General features: G+C 47.1%; 1 protein-coding gene across 2 annotated transcripts in view; it reads left to right on the plus strand.

Annotated features, from left to right (window-relative positions):
- KMT2A (lysine methyltransferase 2A) overlaps positions 1-22,329 on the plus strand; it is a 1,244,888-nt gene that overhangs the window by 4,919 nt on the left and 1,217,640 nt on the right. The window contains exon 1 of one of the 2 annotated variants that reach the window (XM_069224745.1): positions 21,083-21,236. The exons of the other annotated variant lie outside the window; for it this stretch is intronic. Coding sequence (XP_069080846.1) covers positions 21,087-21,236 — 150 coding nt within the window. The 5' untranslated portion in view covers positions 21,083-21,086. Of the gene's footprint in view, positions 1-21,082; positions 21,237-22,329 lie in introns of those variants that run through there. 2 annotated transcript variants of the gene reach the window in all.

The following is a 22,329-nucleotide window of genomic DNA, read 5'->3' on the forward strand; positions in this document are numbered from 1 at the left end:
GGTTAAAAGCCCAGATACATACTAGCACGTCAGAGAAGCAGTGCTTGCGTGCTGCTATGCTCGACCTAAAAAATACCAAGCCCAGTCCTCTCACGTGGGACACAGATCACCTCTCACCTAAGCAGTAGCTTTCACAGTCTTACTTTTTCGTTTAGTTTTCACCTATGCATTTACCATTTAAAGGGTGCTTCTTTTTCTCAGCAAAACAATCCTTTGTAATGCTCGCTTCGGCGGGCATCCTATGCGGATATTGACAGAATGCACAACCGCCCAGCTGCGCACCTTAGAGGGAACTGTGCTTAGTACTCTTTAAGTAGGGCGCTTAAGCACTTGTCTACATGGGTAGCACACTACACTGTGTAGGGGGTGTGTGGCTGGAGAATGTTATCTTTGTTTTGATCCTGTGTGGGAATTGTTTGATGTTGTGCGTTTTGACCAGTGAGGCAAGGTTATCGTGTTATGGGATGCCGCGAGTAGAAGTGATGGATGATGAAGTGCGAGACACAGATGGGCAGTTTTATGGTTTTCAGTATACTGGTAGGTTTGAACAGCTCTGCTCGTTCATTTATGGGTTTTTTTTATGATCTAGTCTGCTTAGCTGGTTACTGCACTGGGTTATCCATTCTGAGATTTTGTGTATCCTTGTGGCATGGTTGGAGGGAAAGAGAAGTGGAGAGATCCATTGGGATGGGGATTTTTAATTTGCATCCCATATGAGTGTCTTTGTGAGATGTAAAGAAGCAGTCATATTGTATAGATACTTGGAACCTATAGTGGTGGACTATATTAAAGTCCTCTAAATTGTCCAGCAATGTGTGATAGATCTCTTCAGTTATTCTGGGCTCAATTGCCAGGATGTGGGTGGTTTCGTTATCTAGGAAATAGCCATGTTTTCAACTGTCTTCAGAAGTGTATATGCTCCTGGGTGCTAATGTTGGATGGTAGTGAGTTCAAGAGTTTGGTGGCTTCTACTGAGAAAGTAGTGCCTCCTACGGATTCTTTATGATAAGTGGTTGTTGCCTGGAGCATAATGTTCTATTTGGCTTGTATTGCTTGAATTTAATTTGTAGAGATATCAGTCCTTTTTCTTTAGAGGCTCTGTGGACAATATAGAGTGCATTGTACATTTCTCTTCTAGTATATGTAGCCAGTGGAGTGAGTGAAAGACTGGAGTCATGTGTCCTCTTTGGTGAAGGTGGAGAAGAAGCCTTGTAGCAGCATTTTGAATGGGTTGTGTTTTGCGTATTATGAATGTGGGTGCACTAGGTTATAAGCTGTTGGCATAGTCAAACTTGGAGATTATGAGTGTGAGGGCGGCCTGCAGTTTCTTTTGGTATGCAAGGCATGGGAATATGCATCATAGTGTTTTCATGGTGTACAAGGCACTCTTTGTGATGTTCATATATGGTATCAAGAATAGGTCCGAATCCACAATTAGTTGTAGGTTCTAACTTTTGATGTTGTTGGAGGGCTTAAAGTTCCCTAGGCCATGAATAAAGGGTGGTACTTTTTCATATCATCTGTTTTCGTGGTACTGGGATTTAGAGGATTACTCATCATCCATGCGTGTCACAGAGGCAGTCATGAAGTTATTAATTTTTAAGAGGTCTTCGGGGCTATCTATTTTAAAAAAAATGATGTGGATGTCCTCTGCATTCTTGTGTAACAGGTGAGCATGTATAATTTAATCTGATTTGAAAAGGGTTAAATAGATTTCAAATATTAGAAGGGATATTATAGACCCCCGAGGAAGGCCAGAGTGTTGTGTGAGGAGTTCATGTGGTGGGTAGACTACACTCAGTGAGATGAGAAGCAATCAGTTTTAGAGCATTTTCACAAATTTGAGATGGTGGGGTCTTTGGAGGGTGTCATGGTGGACATTGTCAAATGCAGCTCATAGATCCAGAAGCAACAAGACAGCTACTCTGTTCTTGCCCACTGTGAGTTTTAGATTATTTCAAATGGATATGTGGTCGACTTTGTGCCCCTGCCTAGTCTGAATCCGGATTGTTTCTCTGAAAGTAAGCCTTAATGTTCTCTAAAGTTGGAGTTAAGTAAACATGTTTTTTTTGTTAATGGTCCATTTGATATGGGCCTGTAGTTTGCTGAGTCAAGGTTTTTCTTTTTGTGAAGAGGTCTAATGTAGGAGGTCTTCATCTCAGGTGGAAATGAACCTAGTTACATGTCCCTGTTGAGTAGGCATCTGGCTTCCTCTACCGCACAGGTTGAGAGAAGGATGTCTTTTAATGATTTCTGATGGTGCTGAGTCTGAAAGTGATCCTGATGGTCTGGCTGCTATGATAATATTGATGAAATCTTTTTGAGACAGGATATTGAAAAGTACGCATTAATGGATGATTGTCTCTTTCTGTGGTGGATAGGTTGTGTTGTGATGTTGAAATTTAATTTCTCCTTAAAGTAAATTACGATCTTTTTAATTGTCATGATTTTTATGTGTTTTAGCACTCTAGTTTGCAGAATTTTGTTAGAATTTTATGGAGTTCTTAACAGGACACTATGCTTAATTTATGTGTGTGGAGTATTTTTTTTAAATTTTTTTTTTTTGTGTGGTTCTGATGGCTCTTTTGTAGGCTCTGTTATAGTGGGGTAGTGTGCTTTTGTTGGTTCCATCTCCTGATTTTCTCCATTTGTGTTGTATGTTGAGTTGTATTTATATTCTTTTGATGTCATCATTGATCCATGTGGTGTTTTTTTTTTTTTTTTCTGGTCAACCCTGGATGTGTTTTTTTGTTGGTATCTGATTGTCCAGAACAGTGGAGATCCAGTTGTAGAAGTTGTGTACTTCTTCCGTATGCAATTTTTTTTTTAAATTTTTTTTTTTAGGTGGGTGTTGTGTTGGTGGATTTCTAGTTTTTTCCTGTTGTCTGAACGAGCATTCGTTGTTGGTGTCTTCAAAGTGTTTTTATTGATGGGTGTGTTGATCTTCAAAGTGATAATGTTGTGGCTGCTCCAGCTTAAGGTAAAGTTGTTGTAAGGGTGCATGTATGACATCATGAGTGTGTCCTGCACAGTGAGTTGGGCCATCAAAACATGTTTAGTGATTATATAGTGCATCAGTTTAAAGGCCGATACCAGAAATAGTTGTGGTGTTAAATGATGTGAGAGCAGATAGGCAGTATATCCAAGACATATGAGAAACAAGAAACCTTGCCATTTCTGAAGTGCATATTGGGATCTTAGTTCTTGATAGTATAACACATTACTTCTGTATCGCAGCTTGTGCATGCCTATTAAGCTGTAGAGACTTTCTACTTAAACATTCCACTCCCCACCATATCATGGAGCGAAACAAGACTTTGACAATCAAAATCTCTCCTCAAGGATAGCCACTGTCCTTTTGGGCAAAGACATCAAAGCAGCTCTGACCAAAAGTAGACCATAAACCTCGGCTGCAGTTTGCAGAAAAATTCTACCAAACTGCTTTCTCATGGCGGATCAGGTGATGGAAATGTATGAAATCTATTTATGTTCTTGCTACCTCTGACCTTTGAACATTTTCAGATAGATATTTCAGAAATTCACATTACTGATGTGCCATAAACTACTAACATAACAGCCGTACCCATCTGGCACTTAAAATACATATTGTCAAATGCAAAAGACATATTTTTTTTTTCTAGTTTCAGTTTTTTTCTTTACCTACGAGGTGTCTTAAAATTGGTAAATATTTCTTTCATCAATGGCTGGGTAAGAACGATACCCTTCTGTGACCCACAGAAACCACTTTACACTGTCTGATACGTCCTATTTTATCCTGCGCGGGCCATGCCTTTCAAGGTCAGGTGGTGGGTTGACTGAGGTAATCACTAACAGTTCAAGACACCTGACTCCTTTATCCCATACTTCTTCAGTGTGACATTCAAGCTGTTTGGGCGAGCAGATCCGAGAGTGGGCATGTACAGTGCTGAACAGCAAGTACAAGTCTACCTTAGATGGCATTAATCAATGTGCATGCCAGGAGGAAGAGGCTGAGCTGATAATGTCCTCCCTGTTCCTTCCCCCCCCTTATCTGGGTGGTGCCCCCCTTATCTGGGTGGTGCCCCTTGCCCCCCTAGGGTGCCCCCCCTCCCCTCCTTCTGTGGGAGGGTGTCGTCCCCCCCTCCCCTCCTTCTGTGGGAGGGTGTCGTCCCCCCCTTCCTTCTGTGGGAGGGTGTCGTCCCCCCCTTCCTTCTGTGGGAGGGTGTCGTCCCCCCCTTCCTTCTGTGGGAGGGTGTCGTCCCCCCCTTCCTTCTGTGGGAGGGTGTCGTCCCCCCCTTCCTTCTGTGGGAGGGTGTCGTCCCCCCCTTCCTTCTGTGGGAGGGTGTCGTCCCCCCCTTCCTTCTGTGGGAGGGTGTCGTCCCCCCCTCCCCTCCTTCTGTGGGAGGGTGTCGTCCCCCCCTCCCCTCCTTCTGTGGGAGGGTGTCGGTGTCGTCCCCCCTCCCCTCCTTCTGTGGGAGGGTGTCGTCGTCCCCCCCCCTCCCCTCCTTCTGTGGGAGGGTGTCGTCGTCCCCCCCCCCCTCCCCTCCTTCTGTGGGAGGGTGTCGTCGGCCCCCCCCTCTCCTCCTTCTGTGGGAGGGTGTCCCCCCCCCCCCCTCCCCTCCTTCTGTGGGAGGGTGTCGTCGTCCCCCCCCCTCCTTCTGTGGGAGGGTGTCGTCGTCCCCCCCCCCTCCTTCTGTGGGAGGGTGTCGTCCCCCCCCTCCCCTCCTGTGGGAGGGTGTCGTCGTCGTCCCCCCCCCTCCCCTCCTCTCCTTCTGTGGGAGGGTGTCGTCGTCGTCCCCCCCCTCCCCTCCTTCTGTGGGAGGGTGTTGTCGTCGTCCCCCCCCTCCCCTCCTTCTGTGGGAGGGTGTCGTCGTCGTCCCCCCCCTCCCCTCCTTCTGTGGGAGGGTGTCGTCGTCGTCCCCCCCTCCCCTCCTTCTGTGGGAGGGTGTCGTCGTCGTCCCCCCCCTCCCCTCCTTCTGTGGGAGGGTGTCGTCGTCGTCCCCTCCTTCTGTGGGAGGGTGTCGTCCCCCCCTTCCTTTTGTGGGAGGGAGTCGTCGTCCGCCCCCGCCCCTTCTTCTGTGGGAGGGTGTCGTCCTCCCCGCCCCTCCTTCTGTGGGAGGGTGTCGTCCCCCCTCCACTCCTTCTGTGGGAGGGTGTCGTTCCCCCCCCCTCCTTCTGTGGGAGGGTGTCGTTCCCCCCCCCCCCCTCCACTCCTTCTGTGGGAGGGTGTCGTTCCCCCCCCCCCCCTCCACTCCTTCTGTGGGAGGGTGTCGTTCCCCCCCCCCCCCCCTCCACTCCTTCTGTGGGAGGGTGTCGTCGTCGTCCCCCCCCCCTCCCCTCCATCTGTGGGAGGGTGTCGTCGTCGTCCCCCCCCTCCCCTCCTTCTGTGGGAGGGTGTCGTCGTCGTCCCCCCCCCCTCCACTCCTTCTGTGGGAGGGTGTCGTTCCCCCCCCCCTCCACTCCTTCTGTGGGAGGGTGTCGTTCCCCCCCCCCCCCACTCCTTCTGTGGGAGGGTGTCGTTCCCCCCCCCCCCCTCCACTCCTTCTGTGGGAGGGTGTCGTTCCCCCCCCCCCTCCACTCCTTCTGTGGGAGGGTGTCGTTCCCCCCCCCCCCTCCACTCCTTCTGTGGGAGGGTGTCGTTCCCCCCCCCCTCCACTCCTTCTGTGGGAGGGTGTCGTCCCCCCCCCCCTCCTTCTGTGGGAGGGTGTCGTCGTCGTCCCCCCCCCTCCTTCTGTGGGAGGGTGTCGTCGTCGTCCCCCCCCTCCCCTCCTCTCCTTCTGTGGGAGGGTGTCGTCGTCGTCCCCCCCTCCCCTCCTGTCGGAGGGTGTTGTCGTCGTCCCCCCCCCTCCCCTCCTTCTGTGGGAGGGTGTTGTCGTCGTCCCCCCCCCTCCCCTCCTTTCTGTGGAGGGTGTCGTCGTCGTCCCCCCCCTCCCCCTCCTTCTGTGGGAGGGTGTCGTCGTCGTCCCCCCCCCCTCCCCTCCTTCTGTGGGAGGGTGTCGTCGTCGCCCCCCCCCCTCCCCTCCTTCTGTGGAGGGTGTCGTCGTCGTCCCCCCCCTCCCCTCCTTCTGTGGGAGGGTGTCGTCGTCGTCCCCCCCTCCCCTCCCTCTTTGGGAGGGTGTCGTCGTCGTCCCCCCCTCCCCTCCTTCTGTGGGAGGGTGTCGTCGTCCCCCCCCCCCCTCCCCTCCTTCTGTGGGAGGGTGTCGTCCCCCCCTTCCTTTTGTGGGAGGGAGTCGTCGTCCGCCCCCTCCCCTTCTTCTGTGGGAGGGTGTCGTCCTCCCCGCCCCCTCCTTCTGTGGGAGGGTGTCGTCCCCCCTCCACTCCTTCTGTGGGAGGGTGTCGTTCCCCCCCCCCCCCTCCACTCCTTCTGTGGGAGGGGTGTCGTTCCCCCCCCCCCCCTCCACTCCTTCTGTGGGAGGGTGTCGTTCCCCCCCCCCCCCTCCACTCCTTCTGTGGGAGGGTGTCGTTCCCCCCCCCCCCTCCACTCCTTCTGTGGGAGGGTGTCGTTCCCCCCCCCCACTCCTTCTGTGGGAGGGTGTCGTTCCCCCCCCCCTCCACTCCTTCTGTGGGAGGGTGTCGTTCCCCCCCCCCCTCCACTCCTTCTGTGGGAGGGTGTCGTTCCCCCCCCCCCCCCCCCTCCACTCCTTCTGTGGGAGGGTGTCGTTCCCCCCCCCCTCCACTCCTTCTGTGGGAGGGTGTTGTTCCCCCCCCCCCCCTCCACTCCTTCTGTGGGAGGGTGTCGTTCCCCCCCCCCCGAGGGTGTCGTTTCCCCCCCCTCCACTCCTTCTGTGGGAGGGTGTCGTTTTCCCCCCCCCCTCCCCTCCTTCTGTGGGAGGGGTGTCGTCGTCGTCGTCCCCTCCCCTCCTTCTGTGGGAGGGTGTCGTCGTCGTCCCCCCCCCCCCTCTCCCCTCCTTCTGTGGGAGGGGGTGTCGTCGTCCCCCCCCCTCCCTCCTTCTGTGGGAGGGTGTCGTCCCCCCCTTCCTTTTGTGGGAGGGAGTCGTCGTCCGCCCCCGCCCCTCCTTCTGTGGGAGGGTGTTGTCCTCCCCTCCCCTCCTTCTGTGGGAGGGTGTTGTCCTCCCCTCCCCTCCTTCTGTGGGAGGGTGTCGTTCCCCCCCCTCCACTCCTTCTGTGCGAGGGTGTCGTCCCCCCCCCCCTCCACCATTCTGTGGAGGGTGTCGTTCCCCCCCCCTCCGCTCATTCTGTGGGGAGGATGTCGTTCCCTCCCCCCCCCTCCACTCCTTCTGTGGGAGGTTGTCGTTCCCCCCCCCCTCCACTCCTTCTGTGGGAGGGTGTCTTTTCCCCCCCCTCCACTCCTTCTGTGGGAGGGTGTGTTCCCCCCCCCCTCCACTCCTTCTGTGGGAGGGGTGTTGTTCCCCCCCCCCTCCATCCTTCTGGGGGAGGGTGTTGTTCCCCCCCCCCCCTCCACTCCTTCTGTGGGAGGGTGTTGTTCCCCCCCCCCCTCCACTCCTTCTGTGGGAGGGTGGTGTCGTTCCCCCCCCCCCCCCTCCACTCCTTCTGTGGGAGGGTGGTGTCGTTCCCCCCCCCCTCCACTCCTTCTGTGGGAGGGTGGTGTCGTTCCCCCCCCCCCCTCCCACTCCTTCTGTGGGAGGGTGTTCTTCCCTTCCCCTCCTTCTGTGGGAGGGTGTCGTTCCCCCCCATACCCCCCTTCCCCTCCTTCTGTGGGAGGGTGTCGCCCTCCCCCTCCCCCTTCCCCTCCTTCTGTGGGAGGGTGTCGACCCCCTCCCCTCCTTCTGTGGGAGGGTGTCGTCTTCCCCCCCCCCCTCCCCTCCTTCTGTGGGAGGGTGTCGTTTCTCTCTCCCCCCCCCCCCCCACTTCTGTTGGATGGGGTCGTTTCTCCCCCCCCCCACTTCTGTTGGATGGGGTCGTTTTCCTACCCCCCCCTCCTTCTGTGGGAGGGTGTCGTTTCTCTCTCCCCCCCCCCCCCCCCCCCCACTTCTGTTGGATGGGGTCGTTTCTCCCCCCCCCCCACTTCTGTTGGATGGGGTCGTTTCTTACCCCCCCTCCTTCTGTGGGATGGTGTCACCCTACCACAGAACACAGAAGGAGGGGGGGTGCTATCTCCCCCCCCCCCCCACCCCCCCCCCCTTCTGTGGGATGGTGTCCTCGCCTGTCCCCTCCTCTTCTGATGGATGGTGCCCCCCCACCCCCAGTTCTGATGAGCATGTATTCCCTGTCCCCAAATTGTCTAGTGGCTTTCCTCCCCTTCTATTGGGGCTGTCCATTTCCTCTTGGTGTCCCCGTCTCACAGGGTATTCTCCTTCTGTTGGCCAATAGCCCCCTTTACTTGTTGGACTGCTGCACTAACCCAGCTCTTTATGACACTGCTTTCCTCTCTCACACCCTCTCTCTATTTAACACTTCTCTCACCCCGTCTGTTTGACACTGCCTTCTGCCCCATACCCTTTTTTATGATGGATGATGCCCCCCAGCCTTTTCTTCTCTCCCTGTTGGAATGTGTGCTCCACCTACCCCATCTTATTTTGCCCTCATCCCCTGTTTCTTTTGGACACCACCTTTCCCAGTCCCTTACCTCTCATCGGTTAGTGCCTTCCACCCTACTTAGACAAGGTGCTGTTGCCCCCTCCCCCTGTTGGGTGCTCCCCTCCTCCCTCGCCTCTGTTGGACGTTGCCTTTCCCTCCTGCTCATTCCCACCCCCTTCTGTTGGATGTTTGCCTCCTCCCATTGGATGAAACTCCCTCCCCCTCCTCCTGTCGTGCTGCTCTCCATTTTCAGACGCTCTGCCTTCAACCCCTATCGGTTAGACATCTCTCACAGCCCCTGTCTATTTCTCTACCTCCCCCACTACCGTCATAAGCTGGTTTCCCTCCTCATTCCCGCTCTGATTCTTCCCTCACCTTCTGTCCAATGCTCCTTTATACCCCTCTCCATAACCTTCTGCTCCTTGTCCACCCCTTTCTACCCGGTGCTATTCCCCTTCCATTGGAGGTTGCCCTTCTCATTGGCCACTGACCTCCCCACTCCCCCTTATGTTGGCTGACGAGGGACTCTGTGGATGCTTCAAGTCGACCTATTTTGCGTGCTGCCCTCCCCTCCCCTCTCTTTCTCTGACACGGCCCTTCCCCTTTCATCTGTCAAATGATGTAATTTTATCTTCACTCATGCTGTCTAATGCTGTGCTCTACACTCTCTTTGCATGCTGCCCTCATCGCCTCTAAGTTCTGTTGAACACCCCCTTCTACCTCAGCTCATGATGGATGCTGCCCTCCACACTTGCCCCTCTTTGTAAGACATTTCCCCTCCTTCTCTGTCAGATGCTGCATTTCCTCTCCTTGACCGTTAGTCGGATGCTACCTTCCCCAGACACCTCTTTAGGAAACTGCACTCCTCGATTAGGATGATACCCTCATGTTAGATGCCACTCTACTTCCCACTCACCACTTCTGATGAATGCTCCCCTCATCCTCCTTTGTCGGAGGTTCCGTTCTCACCCTAACTCCTTTCAGACCCTGGCCTTATCCTTCTATCTGTTAGACGCTTCCTCCCTCTGTCAGCCGCTGCCTTCTCCCTACCCCTAATTTTCTCGGCTCCCTGTCAGTGTTTGCCCTGTTCCTTGTCCCCCCCTTATGTCGAGGCGGGGCTCTCCACCCCCACCTCCCCTTAATACTTTTGGGGTATGGCTCTCACCCCTCATTGACTTTGTTTCTTGCTCCCTCCCGTCTCTCTCAGAAGCTGCCCTCACCTGTTTTCTCTGTCAGACGCTTTCTTCATCCTGTCTGTGTGTGTTTATTTGTTGGCAGCTTTTTTCTCTTTTTCTCCTCTTTTCTCTTTTTCTCTTTTTCTCTTTTTCTCTTTTTTCTCTTTTTCTCTTTTTCTCTTTTCTCTCTTTTTCCTCTTTTTCTCTTTTCTCCTCTTTTCTCTTTTCTCTTTTTCTCTTTTTCTCTTTCTCTCCACCAAAGAAGATTCTGCATATTCTTCCTCACTGTCACTACCCACTAGTTTGCCCATCCCTATTCAGTTACTATGTCCTGCCCACTGATGTCTGACTGGCCTACCACACCCTTCACTAGGCTCTCTTCCTGGCCCCCTCCCACAGCCATTCGCCACCTCCTGAATCAAGACATGTGTTGGCCTTGCTTATACCTCACTGTTATCTACCAACTATCATATTTTTAACACTGCAGGGATACAATGTCTTTGACATCCGTGTTTTTTTTAATTTGTATACCTACCTCTCACAAAGCTTTGAATGCACCACCCTCAATACTTCTCCTTTCACCCCACCTCCTCCTCCCATCATGCTCTTACTCATTTGCCTAGTGTTCAGTCTTTGAGTTAGGGAAAAAAACTTATTCTACTTTGGGTTTGGTGATCATTGGATAATTTGATAATTTGAGAAAATCATAATTTGTGTTGTCGCTGATGCTCCATGAGGTTTGGAAGGGGGGGGTGGGCTCCAATAATGTTTGTAGCTGTTCTTTGCAGAGTTATGGTGTGTATGTGTGTGTGTATATGTATCATATTTCAGCTTATGTATATTTCTCTGTATCCTAGAGTGTGTTGTAGTACTGTCTGATTTACATTGGGTACCTTTCTGCTAGCTTGTGGTAACGGTGATGATTGTAGTAAAACCTATAATGGAAGTGTTGGGTGAACTTTGAAGAAGTGCTGTAAACCTGTTGCGTTAGACAGCCACCCAGACAAGTCTATGTTTTTTTTTCAGTTTAATTGAAACATGTTATGTGCATTGGAAGAGCAAGGCTTTTAATATTTTAGAAGCTAGTGTGTTAGAACTGAGGAGATTCCAACAGTTAGGTATTTTGGTCAGGAAGAAAGCTTGTCCGAGCTCTTCAATCTAACTTTGGTTGTATATGCAGGCATTGTGTTGAAGCAAGAAAAGCCCATAGTAGTGAATGGCAAGATGAGTCGTACTCATTGTTTTCAAAGTGATGCATTTAACCATACTGTAGCATGGAAACTAAAGGTCAGGTGAAATGCAAGTATGGATATCAAGATTAAGAAGTTGTATGTCTTGTACTATATTTTTCAGCTTATTGTCTTACCCCTTTGTGTTTTTTCTTCTCTGGTTTTAAAAATCATCTCTTACATAAGATTTGCAATTGTAGAAATACATTATTTCTTTTTTTCCAAATCTCTATATGGCTACTCAGATGTTTTGTGTTTCTGTACTCTTGCTTTCTCATGAATGATTCACTGTGACTGTAGAGGAGTTACATAATGCTGTCAGTTGAAATAAAGTTCATGCAAGATCATTCGAAAAAACCTAGATAGTCTTTATGCAGTAAACCCATTTGTTAGAAGATAACAAAAGTTTCTTCCTAAATAAAGAAGAAATCGTGGTTGTATTTGTGGCTTTGTAAACCCACATCCAGAGGAGCTTGTTGTTTAATAAAACAGTAAATATGTGGTAAGGTGTACTCTCCTGTATGAGGAAGGGCAGATTGTCTTGGCTGAGTTGGAAGTAAAAGACATTCTTGATAAGGCAGCATCTATGTCCCTAACACTCAACCTAAGTGTTGCTTAAGCACTTTTAGCAAATGAGGCTATAATTGTTCAGGGTCTGTAATAGTTGTACGGCCAAATATAAATGATAAAAAATACGTTTGGGACGTTTAGGGGCGTGGGGGAGTTGAATATATAATTAATTTTATGATCTAAGGAGTGTCACAGAGAAAATCTTTCTATTGCACTCTTCACACTATTGGTTCAATGCTGCGAGCTCTCATACTACTGCTGAGTGTGATACATGTGTTCAGCATGTAAGCTTCGTTATCCTGTTAGGGCAATGTTAATCCTTCATCTTTCAAAGAAAACGTAATTAATCGCCCCCCCCCCTTCCAAAATGACAAGCACATTTTCTCCCAATTCTATACATTTTAAATCCTGCAACCAAGTTAAATAATCTTGTTGTATGTGGATATCCTCTCATGAACATGGACAAAACCTCAACATCTTTTTAATTTACCACAATAAGTATATGCAGCATGAAACATAGCAAGTGAGACAGTATTTCAAGTGAGATTGTGAGGTAGAAGGGAACTTAAAAAAAAAAAAATAGTAAAAAAAACAGTATTCTTTGATACTTTCAAAAATGTGCCTATGAGAAATATTTGAGCAAATCAGGAAGTGTGTTGAAAAATGTCAGAGGACATTTTATACAATTTTAACAGAAATTGACGTTTATTTCTGCCTTTTCTTTTTTCACATTATCATACAGGGCTTTGAACTGATCCTGTGCGACGGGACACCACCACATTGTCCTTTTTTTCTTTTTTCTTTTTCTTTTCTTTTTTTAATTTTTCTTTTTACCAAAACTACTTAGGATGTAAAAGGTGGAACTAGAAGTTTCAAAATCCAGTACATTTTTAGCATGATGTGAAGGAAATAGTGCCACCAGGCAGCTGTAAATGTAGTTAACCTTTCATATATTGCAATTTCCACTTCAAATACAAATATGAATCCTGGATTGCCAACACACTAATGCCATATCTCCCCTTCTAAGAAGAAAGTCACTCAATTTCAAAATGTGTGTAATTTTCATGCCGTTGTACAGAACACACATTTTCTTGACTTCGTTTTTTGACTGATATATGTTTTGGTTTGCTTTCTTATACATTTTCTTGAATTTTATGTAGGGTCTGTTTTTTCCAACAACCATTCAGTATTTTAAATTGGTCCAGAGTTTCCTTTCTTAGAGAGGTTTGAAGGGAGAGATCCCTCTTGTGTTAGTGTGCAGTAATAAGACCATAATAATTTGCTAATTTCTTTTTAACTTCCAAGAATGTAATGCACACTTTCAATCAACCCATTCATGGTGGGAGAATATAAGTGAAGTGCGAATGTATTTATGGTCGTAACGTTAAGAGAATTTCCTATAAGAATTCCAGAAAAGCATCCGGATCAGTGTTTTGTATGCCATTTAAACTCTATTTAGAAAAATAATCAGTAAGTGAAATACCATATTACTACCATAACTCCTACTGTTGTAAGGGTCAAATAGATCCCTTGTTCTTTTCTTCCGTGGTGAATCCATAAATTTGGTTTGTATTGTGGGACATTTGTTTCCTTCAAAGACTTACCTGAATCAAGAAATTACAAGCAACCCTTAACACAATCAGAGATTTGATAGTTTGTGTATGGCCATCAAAACACTTGCCTTTCTTTTTCAAACTATTTTTTTGTTGTATATGGCAGGTGTGGAGTGAAGCATTTTGCCTTTCACAGCTAACTCTACTTCATCTGAAATCTCATTCTTGACTTCCCAAAAATAAAATTGCACTTTTAGTGTTTCTAGTTTTCCCTGGGCCAACACTCACTAGAAAAGATTTTTACTTTCTTCAAAGTTGTGACTTGTTTCATTGCCTCAGTCACCGTTTTTTCAGAAGCCATTTGACTAAAATGTCCAATTGATTTCACGAATGTGGCAGTTCTACATCTTGTCAGAGGTAGCCATCAACTTTTTCAGATTTCTCTGATTAGCCTCGAAAAACAATCCATTCTAATATTCACTGCACCAGGAATGTAATAAAGCTTAAAATCATGAGTGTAAGTTTGAATGAATCCTGTATATTTTGGAGTATGCATTCTCAGTGCCATTACTGTTTACTAATGCTTGTTTATTATGAAACTGAAAATTGTTCTCCACAAATGGTCTAAAAATGTTCAACATTCCATGAGTTAACTATAAATTCTTTCTGTTTTTTTTATCTTGCGTTTTTGAGAGGGACTCTCAGTGGAATGGCAGCTGTATATTCTGTGCCTCATTTAACTTCTTGGGATTTTTAACTTGGTCTCAGTTCAAGGGCCAGTTTGTACAGGTACATGAAGCCGCAGAGCCTAATGTTCTGCAGAAAGTTATATCAGCTTTTCATTTGAATGAATTTATAGACATTTTTTTTTTTCTTTTCCCTCAGTCTAAGTCGCTGTTGGGGAAAACATTACACACCCTAAGTGTCGGTAGGGCTTTCGTGTCCTATAATCTCCATACTTGTTGTATTAGGAAACTAAAACTGCTTTTTGTTGTTTTTGCACATCAGCATAGACGACCCATCGTGGTCGGGTGGCAAGCTGTGTTCAAATATGCTATTCCAGAGACAAATGCACATTATATTCCACCATGGTGTTCCTGGAAAACACCTTGTTAGCGCATATCTGTAAGATTACCATATGCAATTAGAAATAAGGGTTCTCTAAACACTTTGTAGATATTCACCCATGAGGCATTAAAGGGGCAAGCATGATCCAGAATGTCTAATGTAGTTTCCTGCAAGCCACCCTGTTTGGAGGAAGGATACTACTTTGAAGTCTGTGCAACGCTTGTGATCTATAGGTACAATTTTGTTTCAGTCAGGAAAATGTTACTTGTAATGGTTTGTATGACTGTGGATTCACATGTGCCCTACTCACCTCCTTGCAAGTGTTAACCCGCATGAATAGTTGTGATTTCAGTAGGTTAACCAGTACACGGTCATAACTTTGTTGCTACAAGTACAAACCTATCATCTGTGTGGAAAAACAATCTAATGTGAAATCTGTGTCCTCCTGCATTGTGCGTTTAGCGGCGGGGGAGAAGCAGATTACCTTGTACACTCCTTCTTAGTAGGAAAACATGTTTGAATGTTTTAAAGCCCAATACTAGAAGACAAGAGTGTACAGAGCTTGCACATAAGCCCTTGGAAGCTACAGACTGATTTTTACAGTCTAGTCATGTCCTTCCGTGTTGGCTAAATTTACTGGTCTGGAAACCACACCACCAGGGTTTGTACATTATTTATCAAGGGGATCCAGGTGAAATGTTATTTACATGATCTGTGGAGTGATTGAGTTATGACATTTTGTAACAAAATGTGGACCAAATATTGCTACCTAATGGTGGGCATGTAGTATGTGGTTATTTTCCACAGGTTAGTATCTTAGATTTTGATGTATTATACTTGGGTTGATTTGTTGGCATCCAAAGGTCAGCAGCTAGAAGGTATGGGCTGATGGTCTAGAAACCAAGGTCACAAGAGTTCATTCATTGCCATAATTTTGCTGTTGTCCGCTCTGTTGAGATTGAAGTAGGAGGTGGATTCTGATGGAAGGCTATGATGGATATCAAAGAGGAAGGGGTGTTAAGTGATGCTGGAGGATATTGAGAGTATAAAATGTGTCCGGGAGAAAAGAGTCAGTGCAGTGATGCAGCGTTTTTTGAATTTATCTAGCATCAAGCATCTAGCAGTGTAGGATGATAGACCATATCAAAGGCTGTGGATAGGCTGAGCAGCAGAATTTCCACTACACCGTTTGAATTTGAAGTCCTGATGTTGTTCCATGCAGCAGTTGGTGCACATTTTCTGCTCTGAGCAGGAAGGAATCGTGTTTGGAGAAGTAATGCCTCTATTAAGACATCTCATTTATTCTGTCAGTTTGCCCTGGAGCAGCTCGTTGTAAATTGGGCAGTGATTGGAATGGACCATTGGGTTGGTGTCTGATTTCTTGAGTGAGTTTTATTTATGCAGTTTTGAGGTTATCCTGGAATAACTTGATACCACAGAGTGGTTTTTGATTTCTCTGGCTGGACCTGCTGAGCTGTTCAGACTGTTTATGTTGAACATTGCTCTACAGGTTATCCAAATGTACCACATCTTTTGAAAGGTTGGCACATTCATCTGCTGTTAGGGTTGAAGGAGAGTAGTCTGTTGTACAGTGGATTAGAAGGTCAAAATAATGATTGAGATGTAAGGTGTCCTTTGTCTTACAAAGTTTACTACCATGCTTACTAGAGGGGGGCAAAAGATTCTTGTCAATTAATGATTTTATAAGGTGTGCATTCCGGATTCAGCAATTCAGCAGTTGCTTACTGGAGTTCCTTAGTTTTACTAGTAGCTTCATAAATGTGCAGTGACTAATGACATTTTTTAGCCTTTTGTAAGAAAGTGAACTATAATTTGGGGTGAGCGACTACCCACCTCATGGAATAATCACAACCTATATCATGATGAACCTTTAAAGTTACTAAATTAACCTGAGCTCATCCCCTGGGTAGCTATGGCACGCTGTAGACAAGCTTAACTTGGGTGATGTGTAAAGTATTTATGCAATACCAAAACAGCAATAAAGTCAAAATGAAAAACAAAAAAATCCCAAGCTGAATTAGACAAATAGAGTAACATTTAATAACCAAAATTCATTAAGAAAATCAGACCTGCATTTTTAAACTTTTAAGTAGGAATAGCAGCAATAAGCATAAAGTGCCAATGATAGTCAGTGGTCGCCGTAGACCAAGACCTATGCTCAATATGACACTGACTACGATGGAGCACGGGCCGAATACACCAGCTACGCTTGTTCTGGTAAAAGATTTTACCTTTTTACCTTAGTACTTGAAGTGCCAATCCATCACAGGAGTAACCCTGTAAGTCTCTTAAGTAACTCTCCCGAGGTCATTGAACCTCAGGGGAGGGACTAAGACTCACAGGGTGTCATGCAGAGGTCAGCAGTAGGGTCCAGTTGCAACAGATCTGCTGGGCAGTTGCTGGAAAGGCCTCATGTAGTTTGTTGTATCCCTGTAGATGAACAGATGACAGGCATTTTGAGTCTGCTTCTTTGTGCTAGTTGCAAGTGAGAGCATGCCAAGCCCTTCAAAGCTTTTCTCCAGTCCTCTTCTGTTCTTCCTCTGGTCCAGTGTTGTTCTGAAGTGAGGTGCCACGTTTATGCCTGGCACGACCGAATGGGTGGAAAAGAGTCATGGGCACTCCCTAGCTAATAGGTTAAAAGTTCTAGGGGCCAACCATACCCACTTAGGGTATTTTTTTAGATGGCAAAAGTATCTATCACTCTAACCCTGGGCTCTGAGAGGTGGGTGGGTGTGTGTTTGGGGGGGAGGGGATGTACTGGGATAATCATTGTGACCTTCCACATCTAATACTAAATGCATTTTGTGACAGTCACTGAATCCACAATAAACACAGAAAAAAAAATGTCTAGTAGAACAAAAGTAGAGTTGTCAGCAAACAGCCAGTGGATACACAAGAATTGTTTTGACATCCTGTTTCCCTTACTTTTAAGTGTGCCACCAGTGTTATATGTTACACAGCTTACCTGTCAAGCAGGTTTTGACATTGTAATGTCAAAAACGATGTTTGTAGCCCCATTTAGGTCAGCCTATTGCTTGCTTCTGTGAACCACTTCACTTCACACCTTTTTTGAAGTCTATTGCAGTTCCCGTTACTGGTTGGCAGAAGTGGGAGAGCAAATGCCAATTTAGCCTTCAAGAACTTCAAATAAGGAAAAGGTAACTCTAAAAATCTGACCACCATTGTATTGGATTTTTTAATAACTATTGACAATATTAGTTTCAATATTGTTTCATTATTTTTCCATCTAGTCTCGGCCCTCAGATACAGTATTAGGATTTTTAATCTGTACTTTGGTTTCTACACAGGACAGCTAGGATATTAGATTTTAGGTGCGGGTCACTGTATGGACATGCTAATGTTAAATTTCTACATGTCCTATTTTTACATACCATCCATGCTTCAAGGCCTACAAAGTGATGATTTTTCTAATATATTAAAAGGGAAGGTTACACTTATCAAAAGGGTTTATTTTGACATGTCGAGTAGTAGTGTATTAACTCCCACAGGCTACACTGGTAGGCCTGAAGCCTTGTTTTACACTGTCACTGTAGTGAATGGCACAAAATGTGCTACAGTCCCCTAAACACATTTAACCTGCAGGCCTAGGGGACATTGTGTACCATATACTAGGTTCTTATGTGTAAATTAAGTATACCAATTGAGAAGATACCAATTCAACTATTTTTAAAGGCGGAGCACAAGCACTTGCTACTGGTTGGCAGGGATAAAGAACACAGAGTTTTAAATCTGGAAAAAAGAGTCCAGCAGAAGGTGAAAAATACTGGGGACCCATGCAGAAAAGGTAAATTTCTTACTGTGGCTTTATAAATTTGGGGTAATATTGGAGTACTGGTTTGTCTGTAGGCCATTTGTCTTTTACCATTGTTTTTTTCAAATAACACCTGTTTGCTTTGAGAGAATTAACCAGCTTTCCAATATAGAGCCTGTGGTTGTCTTCGTTGGAATGGCATTGACAAGGGCGAATGTCAGCACGTTTTTGGAATTGTACTGCAATAGTGGGAAAGCACATTTTCCATGTTTTGGCTTTATATTTACGCACTGTGGTAGTACTGTGCATGGGAGAAGAAGTTCAAATGAATTGTGGCATGATTATGCCAGGTGACTTTATGACTTTCAGTAAAATGTGAGGAGGTTATGAGAGCGAAATGCTACATAAAGTGTATAACCAGCAGTGTGAATGGGTCTGGTGACAAATTGAATATAGTTCAGTAATTCCTGGTTGGATAGCAACAGTTTGGTTATAGATAGTTAAGGTTTGTCAGCCTATGGACATCCCCACCCTGCAGATGTGTTTTTTAAAGGTGATTTCAGACAGATTAGGAAAAAGTCAGCAAATACATGTCGTGTGTTGAAAGTCTGTGGAGAAGAGATAATGAGAATGTGAAGGAAGGTGTAGGAGAACATTGTACGAGCAGAGGTTTACATTGTGGCACTCTATAGGCTACATTATTATATTTAATAGAGAGTTTTTGTGACCAACAGCTACTCAATCTCCATTTTACTTTGAGGTGTGGTGTCTTGTAAGAATTTTGCTGCTTGCAGTTATGGCTACATGAAGAAAAATAGTACCACGTCATGGCTTGTACAAGAGACTGTCCCACATGGAAACCATTGTAAAATTACTTCAGCTGAATATCAGGCAATTTATCTTATTTATATAACTGGAGTGATGGAATAGTGAACAGGCGGCGCAGTGAATGGAGAAGCACTTAATTTTGTTTTTAACTCTTTCTTCATTGTGCTTTTTGTGTATTCAATACATTGTGCGACAATTCACAAACATCAAAAATTGGATATATTGATGACATTTATCATGTGATAACAAAGTCAAGTCAACTAGGATAGGGTTCTATTTCATTCCTTGGCACCTGCAGATTAATGTTTCAACATAACTTGTGTTCATGCTAGATAACTATTTATGTGGATTCATGAACACATGGTAACAATTAAGAGCTTTTTAACTTATTAACTATATTAAAACAAGTCTGCTTCGGGGATGCTTTTCATATCCTGCACCCCGGGTAGCTATGTGGGTTGATTAACTGGTGCCTCATGCCCTGGTGTGATTGTGGGGGGTGGAATCCGTGTCTGACATCCTAGAATTCCGCCAATAGTGTGTCCCACTTAGCTGTTAAAGGTTTTTTTTTTGTGCTGTCCCTTAGCGTCCTCTTGGTGTAGGGCACTGCTTTACTGCTTTTGGCTTGTGCCCAGGTGGTCATGAAGAGTGCCTAGGCCTTGGGGTGGGGTGATGCAGTCCATTTTCACGTAATCCGGCGCGTCGCAAGTAGTGTGGCCAGACCAATGACCCAGACCTAGAGAACCCTGTTCTTCTTGGTGTGACACAGCTAGCCTAGAAGGCATGTTCCCCAATTATGTGGTATTGTGTGCCTCGTACATCAGGTTAAATGAGTGGTGATCATGTGCAAATATTGAGTGAGTGACTGGCACCCTCAGAACATGTGACAGAAGTCTGCCTCTATTGTGTGGGCAAGCCGCATCAGTGAGGTGAAAATATCGATTGAATTTTTTTGCAGTGAGGTAAGCCCTATGAAGCACGTAGCACTGTATAAGGCGGAAGCGGCCAATGGGAGGTATCAAGGTTAAGGTACTCCACGATATGTTGCCTCTCCCGATAAGTATGTGGTCTGCTCAGGTTGGCATCCTATTGTTGCAGCAGCAGTGTGCGGAAGGCGGCGGTGTGGGTGCATAGGGAACTTGTCATCCAGCTTATCATGAGGCGGCTGTCATCCATCACGTGCAGATATTGTATCGTCAGATGCAGGTCTGGTTCTTGTTGTATGTTGCCTCAGCGTGCTGTTGAGGATCTGGTTATGGAAGTGTAGAGTAGGAACTGCCCTGGTGGTAGGCGTGTATGTGCTGTGAGCTTTTCTATGGTTAGCAGTACCCAATCACTGTAGAGAACTCTCAGAATATGTATCCTGGCAGCATGCCAGGGTACTAATTCCTGTGGTATTGTGCTTAATGCGGCACATGGCACGCACAAGAGCGAGAAGACCAGCGCATATGGTCTTGTTGTTCTGGTGAGGAAAAGGGTCCATCAGTAGCATTGATATGCTACCTGCAGCAGGGACAGCTGTGGCATATGCAGCTTTGGATGCGGGTGGAATGAGCGGAGCACCAGGGTCATGTCCCATGTGGGGGGAAACCAACACTGTCTTCCAATTCACGGCTGGGGAACAACCTAGCCACCCACTGCAACATGGGAGTCCCAGTAATATTTTGGACATGCTCTGTCTACCCTGATCTGGCGAGAGGTACGGGTTGGTCAGAGCCGCTCGGCAGTGAGACGTGTGCCAGTTGAAATCTCCTGTATTTCTCTCCAAAGAGCGAAAGAGCGATTTTGTGATCTAAAGTGAGAGATTGCCAAAAAAGTAGAGGAGACGTGGTAACAGGACCATTTTGATGAGAGCTGTGCGTCCTGCCACAGACAGCTGCAGGGCCTGCCAAAGCACGATTTGCAACTGTAAGTTGGTGGCTGCCCGACCCAAATTCACTTCTGCTAGGTCTGTCGGGAGTGGTATATGCGGATTCCCAGATAGCAGAATGTGTCAGGGTGCTATGCCGTGGGGGTGTTGTTGGATTGGAGCATGGGGCCAGACGTGGAGGACTTGGAGGTAGAAAGGCGGAACCTGCTCCAGTTAACTGGGAGGCCTGACACTTCTGCAAATGTAGGGTGTGTGTGTGCTGTTTGGGCTTTAACTTTGCATGCACCTCTGAGATAAAAAAGCATGTCTTCTGCATAAAGTGATACAGAGTAGTGCCTGTCTCTCAGAGGGAATCCCCCAGTGCAGTCCACCATCGCTCCGGGTGTGCGCCAGTTGTTCCACTGCTGGTGAAAACAGCAGCAGGCAGCCCTGCTGGGTGCCTCTATGTATGTGAATAAGTTCTGAGATTAATCAGCTTGTCTTAACCCCAGCTGTCTGCTTCATTTGCAGCAGTTGAACCAGATGGATGATTGTGCCCCCAGGCCACGGAGGGGGAGCACCTCGGAGGTAAACCCACTCCAGAGAGTCAAAGGGCTTCTCCAGATTGAGGATCAAGCATCTGGAATTTGGCCAGTCAGCAGGAGCGACCTCGAAGACCCGGAAAAACTTGACGTAGGTTCAGGGATGTGTTCATGTGATCCAGTTCAGATCCGGATGTATGAATTGAGACCAGAGGAGCCAGCCTGTTAGCTAGGAATTTCGCCAGCTCCCTTGTAGTCCATATTAAGTAGGCTATCTGTGTTTTCCTGAGATGCAGGTATGAGTAGACCGTGTACCTGCGAGCAGGAGTGTGCATTCTATGGACTTTCTAGTTCATTACGTAAGTGTCATTCGATGTGTTGGGAGAGGGGCAAGTGAGACTGGAGAAAGGGCTTAGCTGGCTCCTGCTCATAAGGTGAGTAGGGGGGGCAGTGGGGAAGCGTGTTTTTGGACAGGTACAGAAGTCAAACAAATGCCAACATAACACAACTGAAAGACAAACATAATACCAGAAAGAGCAGACCTGCAACTGCATGCAGCACAGACATTGAGCAATGTGAGCTATCCTGTGCTCATCCGGTGGTGGTGGTGGTGGGGGTTGGTTGGCGGGGGAGGGAGGGTGTAGGTGGCAATAGGTGTGGTGTTCAAGTGCGGTGATCCCTATGTATTCAGGAGACTGACTAACACTGTTTTCCGTTTGCCTCTGCTGTGGGTGGTCACCGCACAGAGTGTGCTTAACAGCATCAGAGGTTGCACCAGGCCCCCAATGTAGAGAGGGGTGAAGAAACTGGGGTTTCGGGGATGGAGGGGACGCAGAGGAATAATGGCTAATGGCCTGCACCATATGTACGCGTGCGCCTGGCTTCAGATAGGTAGGACGTCTGCATCACTAGGAGCTGGTGTTTTCCGGGACACGAGGAGCTGAATTCCTCCTACCCAGGTTAAAGAAAGTGGGAGAAAGTGGTGCATGAAACCGGAAAAGTGGGGCGGGCTTAAGAGGTACATGCCTAAGTGTGATCATACTGTATACCTTACAGGGTGGATGTGTGAACAAGAAGCATCACGGTGGTCAGATATCATCATCTGCAGTTTGTGGGGAAATGTTTGGCGGTGCGCCGGATTCCAGCAGGAGGAGGATATAGAATGTTGAGCCTTCCTTGTCAGTGGATATAGCATGGCCCTCCTCAGTGTCCGAAGATGGGATAGGCTCTCGGAAGGCCTCTAA

The sequence above is a fragment of the Pleurodeles waltl genome, chromosome 3_1 (assembly GCF_031143425.1).
Source record: "Pleurodeles waltl isolate 20211129_DDA chromosome 3_1, aPleWal1.hap1.20221129, whole genome shotgun sequence".
In the NCBI taxonomy this organism is placed as follows: Eukaryota; Metazoa; Chordata; class Amphibia; order Caudata; family Salamandridae; genus Pleurodeles; species Pleurodeles waltl.